This window comes from Puccinia triticina, chromosome 10A, assembly GCF_026914185.1.
Source record: "Puccinia triticina chromosome 10A, complete sequence".
In the NCBI taxonomy this organism is placed as follows: domain Eukaryota; kingdom Fungi; phylum Basidiomycota; class Pucciniomycetes; order Pucciniales; family Pucciniaceae; genus Puccinia; species Puccinia triticina.
In genome coordinates this window covers 1,669,521-1,693,656 of record NC_070567.1, presented here as the reverse complement: position 1 = coordinate 1,693,656, position 24,136 = coordinate 1,669,521, and the positions used below count along the sequence as shown (strand labels likewise).

Genomic DNA, 24,136 nt, shown 5'->3' with positions numbered 1-24,136 from the left:
ATGTCATTTCTGCAAGACCAGGTGCGGCAGTTCGCCGAGGGCATGCACAAACCCCATTGATCAATCCTTCATCGAGATTCCGGCCGATTTTGTGACTCCACCTAAACCTGCAGACTATTGTTGACCTAAGGCCCTAGGCCCGACGGGACCGGGGCCGGGAAGGCCCACGCAACCGCCAGCGGGCCGGATGGGGAGAGCGGCAACCGTGGCAGCAGCTGAGTTCTCAAGTGGAGACACTCTGGAAGACGAGGCCGCCGACTTGTTCACCGGGAACTTTGACCATGGGGAATGTTTTGCTCTTGCAGAAATCAAGAGCTAGCAAATTGAGCAACGATTGGACGACGGCCCGGGGATTCCAAAATTCTGCGCCAGCACGGTTGAGGAGGCACTCACACTTGACGCAGTTGGGATGTATGGGTGGGTACCTCCTCACCTAGACCGGTTCTAATACTTCAGACCGGCTGCTTGCTTACGCCGCTGGCTCACAACAGTGCTGAAGAGGAACCTCACCTCAGAGCGGATTGTCAAGTCAGCCCGGGGGTTTTTCCCGCCCCCACGCATTGGTGGGAGATCAACCAAATCAAACACACACTCAGAGCAGATCAATACACGCCAACCCCACATTCCGGATCAGACGGGAATGAAGATGACAAGTAAATCAGCAACAGAAATAGCTGACAAGAGAAACAGTGGCTCAGCTCCCGCGTCCCATCAGTCCCACCACACCAACCACCCTTGTTTCTTTTCCCCCATGATATCCCTGCTCATGTCCTTTTCCCCCTGTTGTCACTCCCTCGGTCCCGTTTTTTTTTCTCACTCCTCTCTTACTATAGGGGGGGAGACTGTGAAGCCCCGCGCGGCTCGTGGGGTTCACAAGGCCATACGGGCCATGTCACGTGAGGGGACTATAGTCAACGCCGCTCCCCACACCCTCCTAGTCCAGCAGAGACCCAACCTTCCTCTCTGGCCGGGCTAGGTAAGCCATTTCTCCTTTCCTTCTCTCACTTGTTCCCCTTCTCTCCCTTCTGGGGAGACTGTGTGTACATAGACTAATAGAGAGACCCAACCTTCCTCTCTGACCGGGCTAGCCTCTGCAATACAGCCCGACCGTTGGTTCTAGAACCTCTAGAGCATTCCTGCTCCGTCCCACCAGCGCTTTTGACCGAGGTTAGTGAAGAGCTCCAAGCGAGCTCTTACAACACCATCATGTGACTCCTTGACCCACTACTCTGACCACATGGCTGTTTCATCCTATAGAAGTAGAATGTTCTATGCTTCCCTTCAGGTTATCCTTGTTTCCTCGGAGGTAACTATCCCGCTTCGGTTCAAGAAGAAGACCCCCGCTCCAAGCACTTCGAAAGCCCGAGCTACGAAAAAGACTCCCAAAGAGTTGGAGGAGGAACAGATCCAATTAATCAAGGATCTAGTGTACACTCACAGATTGAATTGGAAAAAGTGCGTAGCCCTCCAAGCGCGCAGGGTTCCAAAAGAGGAGTTCCTAGCCGCACTGCGCAAAGCGCAGGAGACTCAAAAAGCGGCTCAGAGACATCTAACTTGACCAGAGCTAGAATCCTTGGTCAACGGGTGGAATCCCTGGACGGTGATGAAGCAAATCAACCCTCTGGTGAAGAATTCGAGAAAACAAAAGACTCCTCCCAGCCATCAATCCAACAATCTCTGCAGAGACCGCGGCAGATGGGCTCAAGTCATGAAGGCAGCAAACACCTTGGAACAAGCCTACAATCAGATTTAGATAGAGATTTCATTTTCCACATGTTTGATAATTTGTATGGAAACTTGTCTACTTTTAAGGTGTTCAAAGTTGAAATCATAAAATTTTCAATACATAAAATCATAAAATCATAAAACTTTCAAGTGATGATTTCATATGTACCATTCTAGAAATGTTGCTGTAATTTGAGTGTTTGGGTGGTACATATTTTTTTCAGTTTAGAATTTTATGATTTTGTGGTGTTATGATTTTATGCAAGTCAACTTTGAACACCCTTTTTACATAGTAACTCTAGTAACCAATATAAATTTACAAACTCTAAAATTGTGGAATGTCATACTTCTATTATTAACACCCTTGAGTCTGCTGTTAGCCAAGCAATAAAAATGTCTCAAGAACACTTTGTTAAAATTCCTGAGTTTCTCCATGACATTGGAGAAATTAAGAAAAACATCAGTGAGATATCAACAAACATAGAAAATCAGGCTGAGATCAATCAGAGTCTGCAAGACAAACTTACTGATATTGATATTGGTATTGCAGACTTTAAAAGTCAATTGTTAACCACTTTGAAAACTGAGGTTATCAAAGGAAACAGAGAGCGTGAAGACCACCAATCCACCCAGTTACAAATATTGATAGATTTAGTTAGTCATCAAGAGGATAACATAAAAGAGATGATGAATAAAATCAATATCTCTACTGCAGAGCAAATTAGCTCCCTGACACAAGAGATAAAAACTCTTAAACAAAATGTAGCGGGAATACAAACTCCCCCGCACCTGAATCGTAACCCTGAAACTTCTCAGACGGAGGAATTCATCTACAACAATCCTCTGTTAAACACCAGAAGCAGAGTGTTTCAACACCAAGAGAGACCTCTACCTCCCAAAGAAGAAGAACCAACTGCTCCGCCCCGCCAAAATGCTGCCAGTGATTCTCAACCGTACCAAGAACAACCTAGAAAGACCACTTCTTTTTTGAATAGTTTAGACGCAGTAACCAAATGCAAACTAATGCGGCCAATGAAAGAATTGCCCAAATTCTCTGGAGAAGGAGAATATGATCATATCTACTTCATAGATTATGTAGATCACCTCCTTGAGTGTTACGAAGCTACTGATGAAGTAGTAACCTCCAGATTACCAAGGTTGTTTGAAGGAGTAGCTTTAGACTGGTTCGTCAGAAAAAAGAAATCTGTCGGAAAAATAAGCTGGGAAGAGTGGAAAAAACTGATTCACAAACAGTTTGGTACATCTACAGATGTCTGGGAGGATAAAATGCTAGCCACGTATGAGAATGATTTCTTTGATCCTACCAAAGATGATCCATACAAATGGTGTCTGAGTCAGAAGAAAAGGAATGACTGCATCTACAACCAACCCTCTCAGAAATTTGTCACTAAGAAAATTCTCAAAAAGTGCCCTAATAATCTAGAACATGATGTAATGTGCAGATTGAAAGATGCCGACGTTGACTTGTCCGAATTAGTAGCTACCATAGAAATAATTATTGTGGCCAAGAAATTAGACAAGAGACCCAAAAAGTATGAAGAAAGGCGTAATCTGTCTTCTAGAGAGAACACGGCCGCAGACAAAAAGAGTACAGAAATGCCTCCTAGAAAAACAGCTGGTATTGAGTGCTACAATTGCGGGGAGAAAAGCCATAAGAGACCTGATTGCCCTAAACCCTGTAAACGCATCAACAATATCAAAGTAGAGTTGGATGAAGATGATTTATCTGATACGGGCTCTCAATTTGACATTTTCAGTATGGAACCTGAACTGGGAGATTGTGGGGATGAACCTGAAATTAATGCCAAATGCAATGTAATACAAGCTGATCTGGGTGATCCCTTGCATATTACTGTAATCCAAGGAGAGTCCAACTTGCCACAGAGATGGAACTCTTCACTAGGAATTGGTCATGTATCAGATGCAAAACTGATGACAAATAAGCCCAAAGAAGGCATGAGTTATACTCTGGGAAAAACTAGCTATACAACAGTTATCTTTGACGGGAGAGAAGTTCAAGCTCTTTTAGATGTTGGAGCATTCTGTTCTTGCACTGGTACTAATCTACTAGACTCTTGTTACCCTGAATGGAAGAATAACCTCCTCTTCACACCAAAAGCTAAATTTAGCAGTTGTAACTCAACCCTTAAGCCAATAGGGATAGTCAAACTACCTCTTATCTTCCCACATACAAAAGGATCTTTGAGATTACACGTAGAATTTGTAGTCCTAGAAGATGCTGTGTGTGATTACCTCATTATAGGAAATGATGCATTCTGCTTGTATGGAATAGATGTAATTCAAAGCAAAAACAGATATTACACAATAGGTGGTGATTGGAAACAAAAGTTTGAGATATGTAAAATCAGCTTTCAGGACCCTCCGGGAAGAGACCATGAGAATAAGGAATTGAACAAATTCAGACAAGATTAGATGTCTCAAGCTGCCATAAGTAGTAACTTGACTGCGGAGCAACAATCAGCTGTGTTAAAAGTCTGCTTTGAGCATGAAGAAGCTTTCTGCACAAAAGAAGAACCCATAGGGAATATCTCAGGACACGATATTGAGATAGAACTTACATGTCAACCCCCTTACCCTCCTGCGTTAAGGAGAGCAGCATATCCCTCGAGCCCCAAGTCTCGCGAAGCTCTAGAAATTCACATCAAAGAACTATTAGAGCTTAAGTTTCTGAGGAAAGTAGGCCACAATGGACAAGTGGAAATAACTACGCCAGTGATTATAGCATGGCATAACAAAAAGTCCCGTATGGTAGGAGACTTCCAAGCCCTCAATAATTACACCAAGGCAGAAAATTATCCTATCCCAAGGATAGATCATTCACTACATAATTTGCCAAAAGCTAAATACATTACCACAATGGATGTGCTTAAAGGATTCCATCAAATACCCATTAAGGAAGAAAGCAGACAATTTATGCGTATAATCTGTCACCTAGGAGTTTATGAATATTTGAGAATGCCATTTGGTATCAAAAATGCTCCTTCGCACTTCCAGCGTATGATGGACACAATATTTGAATCCTTTATTAGGCCAAGTTGGATGATGATATACATAGATGACATTATCATATATTCTACCAACTGGGAGGATCATTTAGAAAAAATAAGTCTGGTCCTCCGTACAGCTATCACAGCAGGCTTGAAAATGTCAATCAAGAAATGTTATTTTGGTTTTCAAGAACTCAAGGCTTTAGGTCATATAGTCTCCGGATTATCTCTAGCCATAGATTGGAACAGAGTAGCCACAGTTCTGCTTAAACCTATGCCGCAGACAATTATGGTGTTCAAAGTTGGTTTGCATAATTTTATGCATGCATAAATCATAAAATCATAAAATCTTTTTTGCAGGGGATATGACTGTCTGATTATGTGATACAAAATTTCCTCACCAAAATATTTTTATGATTTTATGATTTATGCATGCATAAAATTATGCAAACCAACTTTGAACACCATAAATGACAGAAATGCAGTCATTTCTGGGATTTTGTAGTTACTACAGACAGCATATCCCTAAATTTGCAAACATCTCAAAAAGTCTATACGAGCTATGTAGCAAAGATGTCTTCTTTGAGATGACGTACGGGAGAGTAGAGCAATATGAGCAACTAAAGAGGCTCATTACTACAGCTCCCGTAATGGCGCAACCAGACTACTCTTTGCCATTTATACTGTACATAGATGCTTGCTTTGAAGGTATAGGAGCGGCTTTACATCAGGAATTCATAATTGATGGAATTCCGGTAGAAAAACCTGTTCTGTTGATTTCTAGACAAGTCCGGAAAACAGAAATGAGATGTGGAGCCAGCCAAATGGAATGTTTATGTCTTGTATGGGCCTTGGAGAAACTACACTATTACCTGGAAGGTTGTAAAATCATTGTAGTTACAGATTGTATAGCAGTGCGGACTTTAATGAACATGAAGACGCCTAACCGTCACATGCTAAGGTGGTCAATTGCAATACAACAGTACAGAGGACATATGACCATTATCCATAGGGCTGGCGCTAAGCATACTAATGCCGATGGACTGAGTAGGTGGGCTTTGCCTAATACGCCAGATAATCCTGCCTATGATCCGGAGGATGAGGATGTATTCCCCATTTTGGGCATCCATGTATGTGACATTGACGATGCATTCTTTGAAGAAGTCAGAATCAGCTATAGTGAAGATTTGGAACTTCTCAAGTTGATCAATGTCCTGGATAATGAAAACAGTGCTCCAGAATTGATTGCTAGCTTACCAGAATACCTATTGACCCCATACAAAGCAGGACAGTTTACCCTGTTAGATGGCATAATATACTTTAGACATAGACATTCCAGTGTGATAGTCCTGAGTAAAGAAAATCACATTAAAAATATGTTGTATGAATGCCATGACAATGCTGGCGCAGGTCACTTCTCTGAGGATAGAACCTTGGAAAGGATCAAACAGACAGCCTGGTGGGTTGATTGGAAAATTCAAACTAAAGCATATGTTAAATCCTGTGAAACATGCCAAAAAGCCAATAAACAGACTGGTAAACTATTTGGACTATTGCAGACCATAGCAGAACCCAAAACTAGGTGGGAAATCATTAACATGGACTTTGTGACAGGACTACCACCGGGAGGAGCCTTCTCTTATAACTCCGTCCTAGTGGTAGTAGATAGATTTTCCAAGAGAGCCAGGTTTATACCACATCACAAAGATGATACCGCTATGGAGGTAGCTATGTTATTCTGGAACAGAATCATGGCTGACGTTGTGGTGTGCCAAATCTGTTTCAAGTATCAAATTGCATAAAGTCTTGGTTCACTGTATGAGAAGGAGGCATATTCTTGGATGTATTATTGCATGATTAGATTCTACAGGTCATTTAAACCCTAGTCACTCACTTGAACCACTAGGCTAGCTCCACTCAGTCAAAAGTTATTTGGATTAAACTGTTTGTGACATAACTCAATTAAATACTATAGAATTATATTTGGTAGTACATAGTATAGAATCAGGTACAAGTACATAGTTAGGGTGTAGTTTATACAGGTGCACACACGTACCCCTGTATGTTTGCATGACATCATCAGTCACATGTTGGATCACACGTTTATCAGAAGGCTCACTAGCTAAATTCCCTCAACGGAAGCTTCCATGCAGCAAAAATCCCTCAATGGAAGCTTCCATGCAGCAAAAATCCCTCACAGGAGAAGTCACACCAGCATAAATCCCTCAACTGACTTCCCCACCAGCAAAAATCCCTCACATTTTACTATATAAGGAGCATGTCTTCCCTCCTCAGTGGGGGATGCCACTCAGGCAATCCTAATCAGAACACACATCTCACTCAGAAGCTACAAGCTAAAATCAACATAAATCCACTAGTGTGATCTCAATCAAGTTGCCCATCAACATCTTTCATACCTCAGAGGATATATAAGTAGTCAAGTAGCAAGCATCACCACTTGTGCTCTTAACAAGTCAAAGTGATCTTAACCCATTGTACTCTTAACTGAAGGTTAAGGAGGAGGGCAAAAGACACTTTGAATAGTTCACATCTTCCATTAGTCTTTTTTTTTGCAACATTCTATATCTCAGCACATACTTCTCTCACTCAATAAACATATAAACCATATAAAACATATCTTACGTTCCTACTGATTTCCACCACCAACTCCATTTCCCCGTATCCACTCAACATTTCCGCTGAATTCAAGTTTGATCTAGGTTTGATTAGAGACTGCTACATATAGTTATCTCTATCATTAGTTTGCCACAACAATAAAAATAAATGTGTTGTGATAACTCTTGTGTAGTATTATAGAGGGGCAGGTCTTTCAAACCACCCGTAACAGTTGTAAAAGCTTCATACATACTTGAAATATTATAACTGCTATTTCCCCCTCGCAGAACTGCCACCCGTCCCAAAAGGAGTTCTCACATCTGGTGTCCCAACAGTGGCCTACAAATTCAGAAGATCAACGATAAAAAAAAAAAAGATTTATCAGCAACACGAAATCAATAAACAGTTGATAACAATACAGACGGAAACCAAGACGAGGAGAGGATTTGGCACAACCTTGGCTTGTCGGAACAGGAAAGAGAATTTGTCAGCGAATACATTGACGCGGTCCCCCGAGGCGACAAGGACATCCACAAGACCTTAGCAAGTGTGCTACAAGGAAACAACACAATGGCTGAATCAAGTAACAACCCAGAAGTGACTCTCAAGGACAAAGAAGAGGAGATTTCTCAGCTACAAGCTTCGCTGGAAGAAATGATGCAGGAAATGAGGGAAATGCGCAAGGAACGAGAAAGAATGCAGGCCTTACTTCACACACCTAAAAATACACCAGCCCCAGCACAACGGACTGCCTTAAGATTTGCCATGTCAACCCCTTACGCAGATAGGGCACAAGGATTAGACACAACTATTGGAGCAGGAGATGAAACATTCTTAATGTCCCCAGGGCCATTACCTACAGCAGGAGGTCCATCACCAGAATCAAGTCAGGCCCGGCCCCGTACTAAAATCACCTTGCCAGACGAGCGTAAAGGAGTCATACTAGACGTAAAAAAGACAAACCTTCACTTTGACGGTACAGAAGTAGAAACATTTATACAGAGGGTAGAGAAAGTTGCTTCTATTCAAGGCGCTGGTGCAATTGATCTTGCATTTCAACTGCCACTCATCATTAATAATAAGAAGATAAGTGAAGCTTTGGAGCAGATGGAAGGACACGAGACGGGCGATTGGGAGCTTCTAAAGAAACAGATGATTAGGAAATGGGGAAGGGCTATTCCATTCAGGAAATATAGGGAGGATGCCATACCACAGTTGATCCAGAAGGCTCAAGAAAGTCAGGGTATTAAAACTAGAGTTGAATACAAAAAGTTTGTTGGTGAGCTTGAAGAAATGACAGATTATTTTGCTCGAATGGGATACAGTCACTTGAACCCAGAAAGCGGGAATCCTCTTTGGAGGGCTCTTTCCCCTGAGCTAAAGAAAGAAGTCACCAAAGAGTTAGCTCACGCCAAGGAGCTCAAGAAAACCATAGATGGGCGTAATATCATTCCAGAACTAGATACTTTAAAGAAATATGTTGACATGGCTCTAATAATCATTGATTTTGATGATGATGAGGCCACATCAGCTACTAAAGAATTGCCCAAAAAGAAGGTTGCAATTCAAGATCCTACTGAGACAGAGGAGTTGAAAGAGAAAGTAAAGAAGCTCACCAATGCACTAGAATACCAGACTAGAGCTGCACCTCCTCATTTTAGCAGGCCTTCATCACCCGGATTTTCAGAATCAAGACCAGGATTCTCAGACACACGGCCCCGTTTTACACCATTAGAGTGCTACTACTGTAAAGAGAGACACACTTTATCTGAGTGTGAATCATACAACCAGGACATACAAACTAGAAGGGTGTTCAGATATCAAGGGGTTTACTACTATCCAAATAGGCAGCCCATTGTAGTAGAAAACAACTCTTCGGTACGGCAGATGGTGCAGAAATTCCATGAGGAGCCAGATACTGGACGTTCTCCCTCTAAAGAAAACCAGGGACCAACATCTGCGGTAATAGAGTTAGAAGAGTGGGGATCTTGGGTTCCACCACAAATGCACATTGATGAGGAAGAGCTACAAAACAACATTGGATTTGGGCTCAGAAAATCACAAAGGATTCAGGAGAAGAACAACCCACCAAACAGTCAACCATTACCTACCAAAAATCAAGAGTCAACCAGCAAGACTCCACCACCCAATCAGGAAGCATTGGAAGCCCCCATTAGAAGAAAGAGCTTTCCAGGATCCTGGCTGGAGGAGGAAGAAAATGCAGAGGAAGAGGCAGCGCAGCATAAGCCATCTGCATTCGAAAAGGGTAGACAATCTAGTGATACACCTCAAGGAAGGAAGGAGGAGTTAACCAGCAAACTAGACAAAACCATACGCAACAAATTTTATAAGCAGACATATACACTCACGTTAGAGGAAATCATAAAGATTGCTCCACATTTCCTGAAGGGTCTACAGGAATCCCAACCAGAATCTGAAACAACCGGGAAAGAAGTAAACAATGGTCAATTGAATTGTTCTATTGGAATTGAACCCAAAGAGGAAGAAAACACATGTCTCAATTACACTTGCCCTGTTGGGATGGTAGATATGACCATCAACAAAAGGAAAATCAGGACCTTAGTTGATACAGGTGCAGAAATGAACATCATCCCAGACACTCTGGCAGATCAGTTAGGATTAGTAACAACAGAGATTTTTATGCGTCTTAGAGGGATTGGAGGCCATTTTACACCAATTGTTGGATTAGCAGAAAATATACCAGTTAGCGTGCTTCCTGGCTACATCTATTTGGCCAATTTTTTTGTTGTCAGAGGTTCCGTCCACACAGTCCTGGGTCGTCCATTCCTGGCAGATCATAACATAAGATTAGAGTTGTCCAATCAGAAGGGGGAGGTCTTGAGTTTCCCTGACTCAGAAGGTAGAAGAATGTGCATACCTATCTGCTTACCCAGCACACCAGGCTGGCACAAGGAACCTCCTAAGCTTTGACAGAATTGTTCCTTTCAAGTGGTTGATTGGGATTTTTTGGGACAGCTTGGAAAGAATATGCTAAACAAAAAAGAAGAAAATATCCCTGTAATTGACTGGGAGCAGCTGGAAGATTTGGAACGTCTTCAAAACCCTTTAAATCAAATTAGGGAGGAAGAAAGCCCACATCAAACAGATATACCATGTAGCTCCATTCCTGATCAAAATATAACAAAGGAAGACCCATGGAGAGTTTACCTGTCAGAACCAGTAAATTGGGCCAATGAGATGGGCGCTGCTAGTCTCACAGAGGATGAACAAAGGCGCACAGATTTACAACTTGCAGAGGCAGAAGTAGCATGGGCATCAGAACCCCACAGAGATACCATAGAACTGGGTTTGGAGTGGTACTGGATTGAGCACTATATTCCCCGCCGGTTCAGGGATGTTTTTGACGAAAGAAACAGGCCAAAGAGGGGAAGAAAGGGGCAAGAATGTGTAAGGGTTCAGTGAACCCTCACTGGAAGGGTCGGTGGGGCGGAGGGCCAAAGGCCAGGAGTCTATATAAAAGAATGATATTTCACTAATGAGTCGTGAGAAGGGATGGAAAGGGGAACCTCGAGGTGAAGACCAGCTTGGGGAAAAAGAGAGAATGAGAGCAGTCGAGTATTACAAGCTTATATAGTGGATCCTACAATGTAGATGCATATGCATATGTGCATCTAGCTTGACTTCTGTTTCAGTAAGGGAGAAACCCTTACAGTCTCCCCTCCTATAAAAAAAGAAGAGAAAAAACAACCCAGTTACACCAGCTATAAATCAATAAAACTTCATCTTAAGAGGAATCCGATTTCTTCAATTCCACCCCGAGTCCATCATGCTCTCAACCTGAAGGATTGTCCGTTCGCAAAGGATTTGTTCGAGGGTCAATAGCGAGGAACCGAGAATTGTTTGTCGAGTCGAAGGGACATCCCTGTTAAGATTCGCTTGCAGGATGGTGGGTGGAGGATGTTGATGCCAAAGCTTTTCAGACTTGTTTTACTTGATAGAGGCTGGGCAGGAGGGAGTGCTGTTAAAAGGCAGGGGCAATGATCTTGAGGTAGACTAGAGAGGGCTAGGTGCAATGATGAGGGACCAGAGGCGACGACGAGCGGCCTGAGACGATGAAGAGGGGCTACAAGCAATGTCGAGGGGTGGAGACGATGAACAGAGGCGCAGAGCCTGCCCAGTGACGAGGAACAACGAGGCAGGTGACGAGGGGGGCGAGCCAAGAGCATAAAAAAAGGGAAGGCCGGGGCGATTGTTCGATTGTCCTGTCGAGAGGGTTCGGATTTGGAGTGGCAGTGGTAAGGATGGCGAAGGCGATGGAGAGAGAGTGAGGGTGATGGGTGTCGTTGAGTGATCAATAGTGCCGAATGTACTATGTAGCTAAGGGAGATAGACCCGTGTGGCCTATGTGACGAGGACAATAGACCCGTGTGGTCTATGAGAACGTGGTCGTGCGAGGGAGGCGATAGATCCGAACGATCTATGGAGGTGTTGAGGAGGACGAGGAGGGACCGGCGGAGGAGGCGGCGGAGGAGAGCAAGTCGCAGGAGGCATCAGAGGTTGAGGACCTTCCGCGGCTCTCGGGTTGTCCGGGGTGTGGAGCCTTTCTTCTCAGAGGGACCCCATTGACCCCTCTGAAGAAGAAAGGACGAGTTCGAGGCGAGTTGGTGACCTTCGGGTTGTTGGTCCTTTGGGATCGAGACAAGAGAGCAGAGAGGCCGGCGACCGATTTGTTGTCTGGTCCTTCGGAGGAAAACGTGTCGAGGCTGGCAAGGGAGCGATGTGGCCACCACAAGGCGAGGTTGAGGCTGGCCTGAAGTTGATGTCGGCGGCGGAAGAAAGAGGAGCAGCGGGGCGGGGAAAGAGGACGACGAAGAGGGCGTGGATGGTGGCGGCTGGTGCGGGGCAGATGGGCGTTGGCGGATGAGGAAGGGCGTCCAAGAGATCGAGAAAGAGTCCAAGGGGCCAAGGGTGTGGAAGGGATCCAGGCAAAGGGCCAAGAGATCGATGACTGGCGAGATTGAGTTCGAGTTGTTGGTCAGGGATGTGTCCGTTCAATTGATGAAGCGTCTCCGAGTCCACAAGGATGAAGCTGTTCCGAAAATGAGGAGCCTCCGAGTCCTACAAGGATGAGGCTATTCTGAAATGAATGCCTCCGAGTCCAGCGAGGATGAGGTTGTCCCAATGATGAAGAGCCTCCGAGTCCAACAAGGATGAGGCGGTTGACAATGAAGATTTTCCAAAGACCACGATGATGTTTCAAAGACAATTCGGAGCTTCCAGTGGCGTTGCGGGCTTGGAAAGGCTGATGGAAGTAAGGAAGGAAGGAGATCGAGTGAAAAATTGATCTTTATATAGAAAAAAAAAGTGTAAGGGTTCAGTGAACCCTCACTGGAAGGGTCGGTGGGACGGAGGGCCAAAGGCCAGGAGTCTATATAAAAGAATGATATTTCACTAATGAGTCGTGAGAAGGGATGGAAAGGGGAACCTCAAGGTGAAGACCAGCTTGGGGAAAAAGAGAGAATGAGAGCAGTCGAGTATTACAAGCTTATATAGTGGATCCTACAATGTAGATGCATATGCATATGTGCATCTAGCTTGACTTCTGTTTCAGTAAGGGAGAAACCCTTACAGAATGGCTCCGGGAGTTACCAGGAGGGTTCACCAACTCACTGGATTTTTTGCAGCTTTTGAACTTCTCAGCTGGGGAAGCTTTTGTTAGGCACGGCACTTGGACTTCACGTTTTGGTTTTGTCAGTAGCAAAACACGACAGAGCTTGTATTCCGGTGGTGGTAAGAAGTGGTATAGGACTCATGTCTCTAGTCAAAAGCCTAAAATAGATAAATGGAGGAAACACAAGTTTTATCCTGCCACTCTTGGGGGGGCAGATGTTTGTTAAACAAAAAAACAAATAAGCAATGTTTTTTTTTCCTTTCTTTGAATTTCTATGAATATGATTAGAGTTAGAGATAGGCAGAGGAGGAAACAAGCTTTCTGTGTTATTAAGGGAGAGAGGAAAAGATAAAAAAAAAAAAAAAAAAAAAAAAAAAAGGGGGTTGACTACTGGAGACAGTAGCATCAACCACTCATTTTTTTTTTTTTGTGTGTTGTCCATTCCTTTACTGTACCAGTTAAATTTCAGAATCCGCCAGTCTGCTCCATCACATCAGGACTGGAAGAGGGTGCATAAAAAAAAGGGGGGAAATATATTAAGTTAGCAAGTTGTAGAGTGTGTATAGAAATAAGATAGAACTTACTAGAAATAAACAGATTTAATGTACCAGTCTTCCGCGGCATAAATTGCATTGGTAATCTCACCAATAGCTCCCCATTCGTCGCGAAGGGGGCTGAAACCAGTGAGAAAAGGTTCAAGGACTTGAAGGAGTTGGAGAAAAGCGGCCCGGAACCGGACGCGAGGATCGGTCGGGGGCAGGTTCACGGTAGGAGCGCGGAACAGAAGAGGATCGATTGCAGGAGGAGGCGGCGAGGCGAGGCGGAAGTGAGCTTGGAAGGGGTCGTGAAATTCAAAGGTTAAGGGGTTGTTGTTGTTGGGAGAGCGGAGGACAGTGTTGAGGAACGTATTGGTAGCAGTCTCTAGAGCGGTCCGTTGGAGTTCACTGTGATTGGAGAAGCAAGGGGTGCTTGGTCGCGGCAATAAGACTTCCGACGAGGGAGCAGCCTCAACAGGAGCTTTGCAAACTCCTACCAGAAAAAAAAAAAAGGAAGAAGAAGAAAAGAAAACGGTCAGATAGAGCAAACAGGAAGGAGACTATACTGGCATCACGAGTAAACCTACTTTCAGATCGCGCCGCCACGAAGCGGCCCGTCGCGTCTCTAAGACGGGCCTGAGGGGGCTTGGGTTTAGCCTGAATTTGCCCGGAAAAGCGAGCTCGGCGGGATCTTGGCCTGGATCTTCTGCGAAGGGATTTGGATGGGTGGTAGGTTGGATCGCTGGGGTCGTCGTCGATACTTGAGCAGGAGCTTGGAAGCTCAGTCATGGATTTATATCCAAGGGTTGGCTGAAAGGGGCCTTCGGATGGTTCCTTATCACCTGCAAGAGAGGGAGGAGGAACCAGTCAGCAAACAGGGGACGAAAAACGTTGTAAAAAAGGTGGATACCTAGCTCATAAGCCTCGATTAGTCCAGTCGCGACGGTGGTGTTGACTGTAACCATGGGTTCCACCGGGTCAGGAGTATCTTTGCGCGAATCAATACCTTTTTAAAGAAGGTAGTGTTGGGCGCTGTCGTCAGCAGTGGAAGGATAAGGTAACAGTCAAACAGAAGGGAATGCAGCATACAGTCGTCGAGTTCGTACTCTCCGTCCTGATCAGATAGTGCAACGGCGGACATAGCCCTTTGGTCACATGGCCGAGCTGCCGCTATCAAGCGTTCCCGTCGTTCGCCAAATGTTTCGCCTAGCCAGGAAGCGACTGAGAGCAGCAAGCATTAGTGTATACGGATTAGAAGAGGATTTTTGCTCAGCTACTTACCTGGCTGGAGGCTGTCGTCAATGATTGATGGTGGGACTAAAAATAAATAAAAATGAGCAGGATGCCAGACACAAGTCCAGAGGAAGCAGTGGTAGGATGCGTACCAAAATTTGACATGGGCTCGTGCTGAGAGCCTGGGTTGGAGGAACCAACGTCAGAAGAGGCATCACCTGTAGCTGAGGGGAACAAAGACAAAAAAAAAAAAAAAAAAATTAGGGACTTTTGGGTCTTGAGAACAGGGTAGGATAAATGGTAGACACGTACAACGGAGGCTACCATCAAATATTTGCCGGATCGCAGATCTCAAACGAGGAGGGGTATGGATAGATCCAAAAGAAGTAAAAGAGTCACCATCCTCATCAAAAGGGTTGGGAGTCAATCGATCAGAAGAGATAGAGTAGACGGAGCGGTTGGGAGAGTGGGGAGGAACCTCAGACATGACGGGAAATGATGCTGGAAAACGAAGAGGAAAGTGAGAGGAAAGCTCACCCTTTTATAGACAAGACTGATCTGTAAAAAAAAAAGAAGAAGAACCAGTCAGCAGCAAAGGTGCTTCAAGTTATTCGCACGATAGAAGCGGACTCAATAAGGTCTTCTGTATCCATTGTTGGCACCACCGGCACGGCTTATTCTTTTCTGAAGCATAAGTAAATGAAGGGAATGAAGGCAAAACACATCAGCTTGCATTCGTCATATGGCGAAGCCAATAACCTTAAAACTTTGGAGTCGGATCGGCGTTTGGAGGGGGAACGGAGGCGGCAACGGCGTCGGCAGATCATTTTTTTTGTGGGATGCATTCAGCCCAGTCGCATACACACTGGACAACAGCATATGTACCTCAGGAGGCGGAAAGAGGGTCAATTAGAGTTTCACGTACAGGGAGGAAGAAAATTGTGGCGAGTATGTACGTACTTTGGAGCCCATCATTATTCTGAACGGCGACCGGCGAATTGGCGAAGGTGACGAGCAGGGAGAGAGGAACTGAAGCGGCGATAGTCCGGAAAGATCACCTTTTTGAAAGTAATGGAGCTGGCGGCGAATGAAGTACAGGAAAGATCACGAACTACAATTAGTGGCGTCCATAGAAGCGGCATTCTGTGAGGCGTCTACAGAAGAGATGTTCATAGAAGTAAAGCAATTGCTCCAGTCAGTCGGCAGCGTGTCTAGGCTATACTGCATTAACCGCACGCAGAGATTTTGGGGAGATGACGAGACTTATGGGACTTACGAGGCCGTGAATCAATGCGTCGGTGGCTGGTACACCGGCATGCTCTTGATTACAAGGGTCAGCTCGGCTGCTCGAGTTCGAAGAACCCGCATGCAAGTTTACACTCAAGTGCATATATCTACATAAGCGCACCCTAGTACAGCAGTTTCTTTCGGACACATCTGTACCAGACTATGTACATAAGAACCCAATATAACCACTATAAGACACTTATGGGTTTACTTGAAATAAGCTATGGGGGTAAACAGATCAGAAGGGAATAGGGAACAAATGGAGGGCAGGATTAAAAGTCAAGTATACCCATACAAAAAAAAAATCACTGGGATTTAGTTGGTCCTGTATGACCTTAAACTGCGGCAAGTCCTAAACAGACTGAGAAACTACAAAAATCTTTTCAAACCATGGCAAAATCAGTTCTAGCAGCGAAGTACAAAACGGTGGATAAGAAAATCAGACCAATTAACCATCCCATGCCTCAAGACATAAATCCCCCGCTTCAGCGCCCACTCTTGTCAAGGGATCCTTACAAAACACCTCTCACACCTCATCCACCTGAGTTTATTCCTACTGCCAGGATTACTCATGAAAGGTTGAAAGCGGTGAATTTTGGACCACCCAAGTGGCTTTCTGAGCAAGAATTAAATCTCTTAAAACACGTCATTGTGATACGCGAAAAGTCAGTGGCATTTGATGAGGAAGAAAGAGGCCTATTGCACCATTCATACGGCCAGCCATACAAAATCCCAGTTGTAGCGCATGAGCCATGGCAAAAGAAGCCAATACCAATTCCAAAACCTATTCTGCCACAGTTTGTAGAATTAGTAAGAAGGAGAATAAAAACTGGACTATATGAGCAATCCACATCTAGCTATTCTAGTCCAGTTTTTTGTGTTACCAAGTCAAATGGGAAGCTCAGGATAGTTCATGACCTTCAAGTCTTGAATAAAGTAACAATAAAAGATGCGGGGCTACCCCCGAAGATTGAAGAGTTTGTTGACTCTTTTTCAGGAAGAGCATGTTACGGCCTAGGGGATATAATGGGTGGCTACGATGAAAGAGAACTTGATCCCACATCTCGGCCACTTACAACTTTTGAGACAGTCCTTGGCAGACTACAATTAACCCGACTTCCACAGGGTGCAACTAATTTGGTAGCAGTTTACCAAGCTCAGATGACCTGGATCCTTCAGCAAGAGATACCGGATCATGTGGGGATCTTTATTGATGATGGAGGGATTAAGGGACCAAAGTCAACCTACAATAATGAGACTTTGAAGGAGAACCCGGGAATATGGAGATTTGTCTGGGAATATGCTATTACCTTAGAGAGAATTTTATTTAGAATAGAAGAAGCAGGGCTCACCATATCAGGAGAAAAGTTTGCTTGCTGTGTTCCAGCTTTGGACATAGTAGGACACGTTGTTTCGCAGGAGGGTAGAATCATGTCAGCTCAGAAGGTCAACAAGATACAAAGCTGGCCAATACCTAGGAGTAAAAAGGACATCCGTAGCTTCTTAGGTCTCTGTGTTTATGTTAGAATGTTCATCAGAAATTTTTCAACCATAGCTGCATCACTCAGAAGACTTACCAGGGATGACGTGGAATTTGAATGGGACAATAAATGTCAAAATGCCTTTGAAGAGTTGAAGAAAATTGTTGGGGAGGAAATCATATTAAAGAATTTGGAATATGGGGAGGGGGCAGGAAGAGTAACATTGGCGGTAGATTCCAGTTACATTGCAGCAGGAGCAGTTCTCATGCAAGAAGACAAAGAGAAAACTTACAGACCAGTAATTTATGAATCAGTAGGCTTTTCCAGAAGAGAATCAGATTACTCCCAAGCAAAATTGGAGTTGTGTGGTGTGGCAAAAATTCTAAAGAAATTACAGACTATCCTTTGGGGACAACATTTTGAGCTTCAAGTTGATGCAAAGGCACTTATAGAAATGATCAATACTCCAAGTCTTCCTGCGGCACCTATGACAAGATGGGTTGCATTTATTCAACTATTTTTGTTTGATTTAGTACATAAACCAGGGAAGACATTTACAATGCCAGATAGCTTGTCAAGAAGGCCCCCAGATGATGATGAAGAATTGAAGGAATTTGACGAAGAAGAACCTTGGGTAACCCCTCATCCAGGCTTTGGAGCTAAGGAGATTAATCTGACGACTATTGGGGTGGAAATAGAGGCCAACACACAAACAAAATTTTGGCGGAAAATGGAGGAATATTTGACTACTTGGAAAAGACCCACCATTTGTGAAGACAATGAATTCATCAAAATAAAGCGTAGGTCTGTGATGTTCTTTGTGGAAGGGGGTCAACTAAAAAGGAGGCGGATACCTTACAATCAAATAGTGGTCTCAAATCCACATATTCAGGTTCAGGTCCTAAAATCTTTACATGAAGACTTAGGGCATAGAGGTGTATTGGAAACCTACAGAAGAGTGAGAGAAAGGTTTTGGTGGGAAGGAATGAAGAAGATGGCCAGGAAATGGGTTCAATCATGTGAATCCTGTCAAAAGAGGAGCAAGGATTTACCTAAGGAAGAAGGAAAATCTACTGCCCCCTCAACTTTGTTCCAAAGAGTAAGCATGGATGCAGTACATGTCAAAGCTGGTAAATGGAAATAAATTGTAGTTGCAAGAGAAGATTTCTCCGGATGGGCAGAAACCGTGGGTCTAACAAATCTCAAATCAAAAACAATTGCAGAATGGTTTGTATCCGAGTGGGTGTGTCGGTATGGAATACCAAAGGAAGTTACCGTTGATGGAGGGGCAGAATTTAAGAAAGAATTACAGTTGGCTATGAAGAAAACTGGAATAAAGCTTAGAGTTGTGACCCCTTATTACCCAGAAGCTCAAGGGATGGTGGAGCGAGGACATAAAGAAATAAAAGATGCACTAATAAAAATGTGTGGAGAAGACGGCCGGAAATGGAAAGAATACTTACCCTTAGTAACTTTAGCTGATAGAATTTCAACCAAGAGGTCAACTGGATACACCCCATTTGAACTACAATTTGGACAGCCAGCAGTCTTGCCAGTGGATATGGAGCTTAAGACCTACCTCAGTGTGGATTGGACAGAGATCAAAACTACAGCAGACTTACTTCATATAAGAGCAGATCAATTAGCTCAGAGAGATGAGAGTATCCTGAAAGCCAAGGAAACATTGGAAAAAGCTAGAAGAGATTCCGTGAAATACTGGGACCGCAGACTTGCACATCGAAGAAGGGAACCGCTTAAACCGGGGGATATGGTCTTAGTGTATAATAAAGCTTTGGAAAATCAGTGGGGTTTGCTGTTCAAACCCAGGTGGAATGGACCTTATAGGGTAATAGAGCAGATAATGAACGGGCCCTACGAGCTTGAAGAACTTGATGGGACCAAGCTGGCACGAAGATATGCTGCTAATCAGGTGAAGAAGTTTTATCCACGAGGAGAGCTGTATGAAGAAGAAGACACTATAGAAGAAGAAGAAGAAGAAGAAGAAGAAGAAGAGGAGGAGGAGAACATTGAAAATGCAGAAGACAGGGAAGAATAGATTAAGTGTACATTCAAAAAAAAAAAAAAAAAAAAAAAAATTAAAGAGAATCTAAGCAGAAATCATAGAGTATAAATAATCTCAACAGTAAATCAAAATAGGCAATGAAAAGTCGGGAGACAGAAGTAAAGATCTGTATCATGGATAAGGACTGAAGACATATCATGGGACGGATAGACTTTCATTTGACAAGGAAGGGAAGTTTAAGCAAGGTTCATACACTAGTAGCTACAATATATGAGGATTAGTTTTGGAGTTTAGAGTTTAGGTTAGAGATATTGGGTAAATGGATATAACTATTGGATTAGATATATCTACAAAGTTAGAAGTGTTAAGTGTTTGAGCTACTGGTTATGGATATTGTGCAGGACTTGATTCCAGTGTTAAAAGGAAAGATAGAAGTGCTGGTTTATGTCTAGGAACTTTGAAGTAGATGTAGATTTTTTTTTACTCTTTGTTTCTTTTGTACCCTTTCTTGCTTTTGATACTTGAAACAGGAATGCTGCGGACAGCATTAAGTTGGGGGTGGATGTGGTGTGCCAAATCTGTTTCAAGTATCAAATTGCATAAAGTCTTGGTTCACTGTATGAGAAGGAGGCATATTCTTGGATGTATTATTGCATGATTAGATTCTACAGGTCATTTAAACCCTAGTCACTCACTTGAACCACTAGGCTAGCTCCACTCAGTCAAAAGTTATTTGGATTAAACTGTTTGTGACATAACTCAATTAAATACTATAGAATTATACTTGGTAGTACATAGTATAGAATCAGGTACAAGTACATAGTTAGGGTGTAGTTTATACAGGTGCACACACGTACCCCTGTATGTTCGCATGACATCATCAGTCACATGTTGGATCACACGTTTATCAGAAGGCTCACTAGCTAAATTCCCTCAACGGAAGCTTCCATGCAGCAAAAATCCCTCAATGGAAGCTTCCATGCAGCAAAAATCCCTCACAGGAGAAGTCACACCAGCATAAATCCCTCAACTGACTTCCCCACCAGCAAAAATCCCTCACATTTTACTATATAAGGAGCATGTCTTCCCTCCTCAGTGGGGGATGCCACTCAGGCAATCCTAATCAGAACACACATCTCACTCAGAAGCTAAAAGCTAAAATCAACATAAATCCACTAGTGTGATCTCAATCAAGTTGCCCATCAACATCTTTCATACCTCAGAGGATATATAAGTAGTCAAGTAGCAAGCATCACCACTTGTGCTCTTAACAAGTCAAAGTGATCTTAACCCATTGTACTCTTAACTGAAGGTTAAGGAGGAGGGCAAAAGACACTTTGAATAGTTCACATCTTCCATTAGTCTTTTTTTTCGCAACATTCTATATCTCAGCACATACTTCTCTCACTCAATAAACATATAAACCATATAAAACATATCTTACGTTCCTACTGATTTCCACCACCAACTCCATTTCCCCGTATCCACTCAACATTTCCGCTGAATTCAAGTTTGATCTAGGTTTGATTAGAGACTGCTACATATAGTTATCTCTATCATTAGTTTGCCACAACAATAAAAATAAATGTGTTGTGATAACTCTTGTGTAGTATTATAGAGGGGCAGGTCTTTCAAACCACCCGTAACAGTTGTAAAAGCTTCATACATACTTGAAATATTATAACTGCTATTTCCCCCTCGCAGAACTGCCACCCGTCCCAAAAGGAGTTCTCACAACGTGGGTATCCCAAAAATTATTATCAGTGACAGAGATCCAAAATTTACGTCAGAATTTTGGAGAAATCTTCACAATATGCTGGGTACCAAATTAGCCTTCTCAACTGCGTATCATCCACAAACGGATGGCCTAGCAGAAAGAATGATCCAGACACTGGAAGATCTTCTACAAAGATTTTGCGCCTTTGGGCTGGAATTTAAAAATAGTGACGGGTATACACATGACTGGGTTAATCTACTCCCTGCCCTAGAAATGGCCTACAAGAGTAGCAAGCACTCTACTACTAAGGAAGCGCCGTATATCTTAGAAAGGGGTTGGAATCCCAGACTACCTAAAGACACTCTCAATGATAAATTGCCACTAGCACATCCTACAGCTTTAGACTTTAAACAGATGCTAGAAGCCGCAAATAAACATGCTGCTAAATGCGTTCAAGAAGCGGCTGAGTACAGTAAGATGCGTTGGGACAAGAGTCATAAAGAACCAGAATTCCGTATAGGAGAAAAAGTAATTCTTTCTACAGTAAATTTTAACAATTTGGGCGGTTTTAGAAAACTCAAACCCGCCTTTGTAGGACCATTTGTAATCAAAAACTTACACGGTAAAAATGCAGTGGAAGTGATTCTTACAGAGGAATTCAGCAGGAAACATCCCGTATTTGCGGTGAGCCTAATAAAAAGATATGTTCACAGAGAAAATGAGCCGGTCCCCAAACCTTTGCCCGTACCAATAGAAGAGCCACCTACAAAGGAGCAACTAAGTACATAAGATCCTCAAAGATAAAAAAGAGAGAGTTTTAGGTAAAGATACGAGGTTATACCTAGTAAGATACAGAAACCAGTCAGCAGATAAAGATGAATGGCTACCCAAGAATAATATCCCGGATGGAGCAATTCAACTACGCAACTACAGAGTTTCTAAGCGTAAATAGCTCAGCTAAGTTACAAGTAACTTATCTTGGTGAGAGGGAATGTCAGCCGGGCTACTATAATAATTTAGAGCCCGGCTAACTATTGTAACATTACAACAATTGTATGTACTAATAGTGGCGCAGAGCGCCGCTTACAAGTAAACTTCTTTCTTGGGAAAGACTTAGCTGCGATGTGGAGCGCCGCGCACAGAATAAAAACAACAAATAATTATATACATAATAACAAGATCCCTTAGACGAGTAGGGATAATAGCTCCGGCCGCAGAATCGGCAGGAGAAAGAACAATAGTTCAAAACCCGTTCTCAAGCCAAGAGAACGGGTTGCCATACAATCTCAAGAGACTACTAAACCGAGAGTAGTCTCCATGAGAAATAGAAATACTTCGGCCGGGGAGGAGAGAAACAGAACTATACTACTCCTCCTCCCCCGGCCGATGATTAAACATAAAACCACACTATTCCTTGAGCCAAGGAATAGCAAAAAGATCACATGACAAATAAAAACAAATGGGAGTAAAGAGACTAGTAGAATTCCCCTTCACTCCCGGCACTCTTGTCAGAAGCACGCCTTCCTCCGGCCGAGAAACCGAGGAAGCATTTGCAATGAGAGCTACAACCCTACCGGTTGTAGCTCGAATATATCATTGAGGGCCTTCAGGCGAAGGAAAGCCCCTCAGATACCTTTATAACCAATTCGCAGCCTCGCCAGACCCGCCCTCGTCCTATCCGACCAGCGCGCCCTCTGACCTAGCCCCAATTACGGTTTTTTGGAATCACCAGTCTTTTTTCCGCAAACCTACCTTAAAAAAGTAAGTTTGTGTTTTTTGTCTTTCTATTGGGATCTCTATCCCTATCTATATCCTGGGAGAGATTTATTGCGCAACGACCCCCTTTCCAAGGGCCCCAGAAGTCACAGGACACAAAAACCCCTGCGCATTTTGTGCGCAGGCCCTGTAAGAACCGCGGAGGGCACCAAACCACCCCAGGCGCCCCTGGCCCCTCTGTTAACCTCTTTTTTGGTTTCATTAGAAGTAGATGTCAAAGCTACTTTGCACTTCTACCGCGCATTTTCTGCGCGCTACATCGCACTGTGCTCTGTCGCCGGCGTAGCTAGAGGAGTATTCATACTCTTGGCATCACTGAGCCTGACAAACCACCTCTTGACTACCACACACTCCAAATGTGGAGTTTGTCCACCCCATGCTTCAACAAATACAATGCTGAATTTCATGTTAATGGAGCCTCTTACAGTAATCATTAAGATTCAGCATGGAGATCACTTGACTTGACATACTGCATAGCATGTAACTTTCTAAAACACCCAATCAAGTCAAGAATTTGATCACTTTCCACTTCCCTTGTGACCATGTTTTCCTGACCACTGTAGCCTTGATTGTTCTTCTCTATGATCATCATGTTTTTTCATAAGCATGGTTGAGCTGTCCTATTCATTGTTGCACTGGATTTCAATCATATTTGCAATAATTATTTCATGCTTGCTTCAACTGTGCTCATCCAGAAAATGTCTTGAATGAGATGTGAATACATGAAACTTGGCCCAAAAATTTGTTACTGCATTTAGCTCTGATCAACAGTCAGGTCCCCTGTCAGACACTGAGAAACTAAGTCCATGTGTCTACAATGCAGAGTACATGTCTTATAGCCTAATGGTTAAAGACTTCTTTAATGATTGACTCATGTACATAAAGTCAAGAGTTCAATTCCCTGTCATTACATTAATTATGTACCTTTTATTTCAATGTACTATTATTATGTATTTAATACATATTTCACACTCTTTTGAGTATGTAATTAAGCTTATTTCACATTGATTACATATCTGTTTGTACAGAGAGAGATAATCTTATCTCTCTGTGTATTTAT

At 43.3% G+C, this 24,136-nt stretch overlaps 1 protein-coding gene across 1 annotated transcript; it reads left to right on the top strand.

The window, feature by feature from the left end:
* Positions 1–281: 281 nt before the first annotated feature.
* On the top strand, positions 282–657 carry PtA15_10A193 (uncharacterized protein; the record flags this gene model as incomplete). The annotated part of the gene is made up of 2 exons (XM_053160345.1): positions 282–376; positions 492–657. The coding sequence occupies 2 exons, from the start codon at positions 282–284 to the stop codon at positions 655–657; spliced, it is 261 nt and encodes an 86-aa protein (XP_053024329.1).
* Between the last annotated feature and the right edge of the window lie 23,479 nt (positions 658–24,136).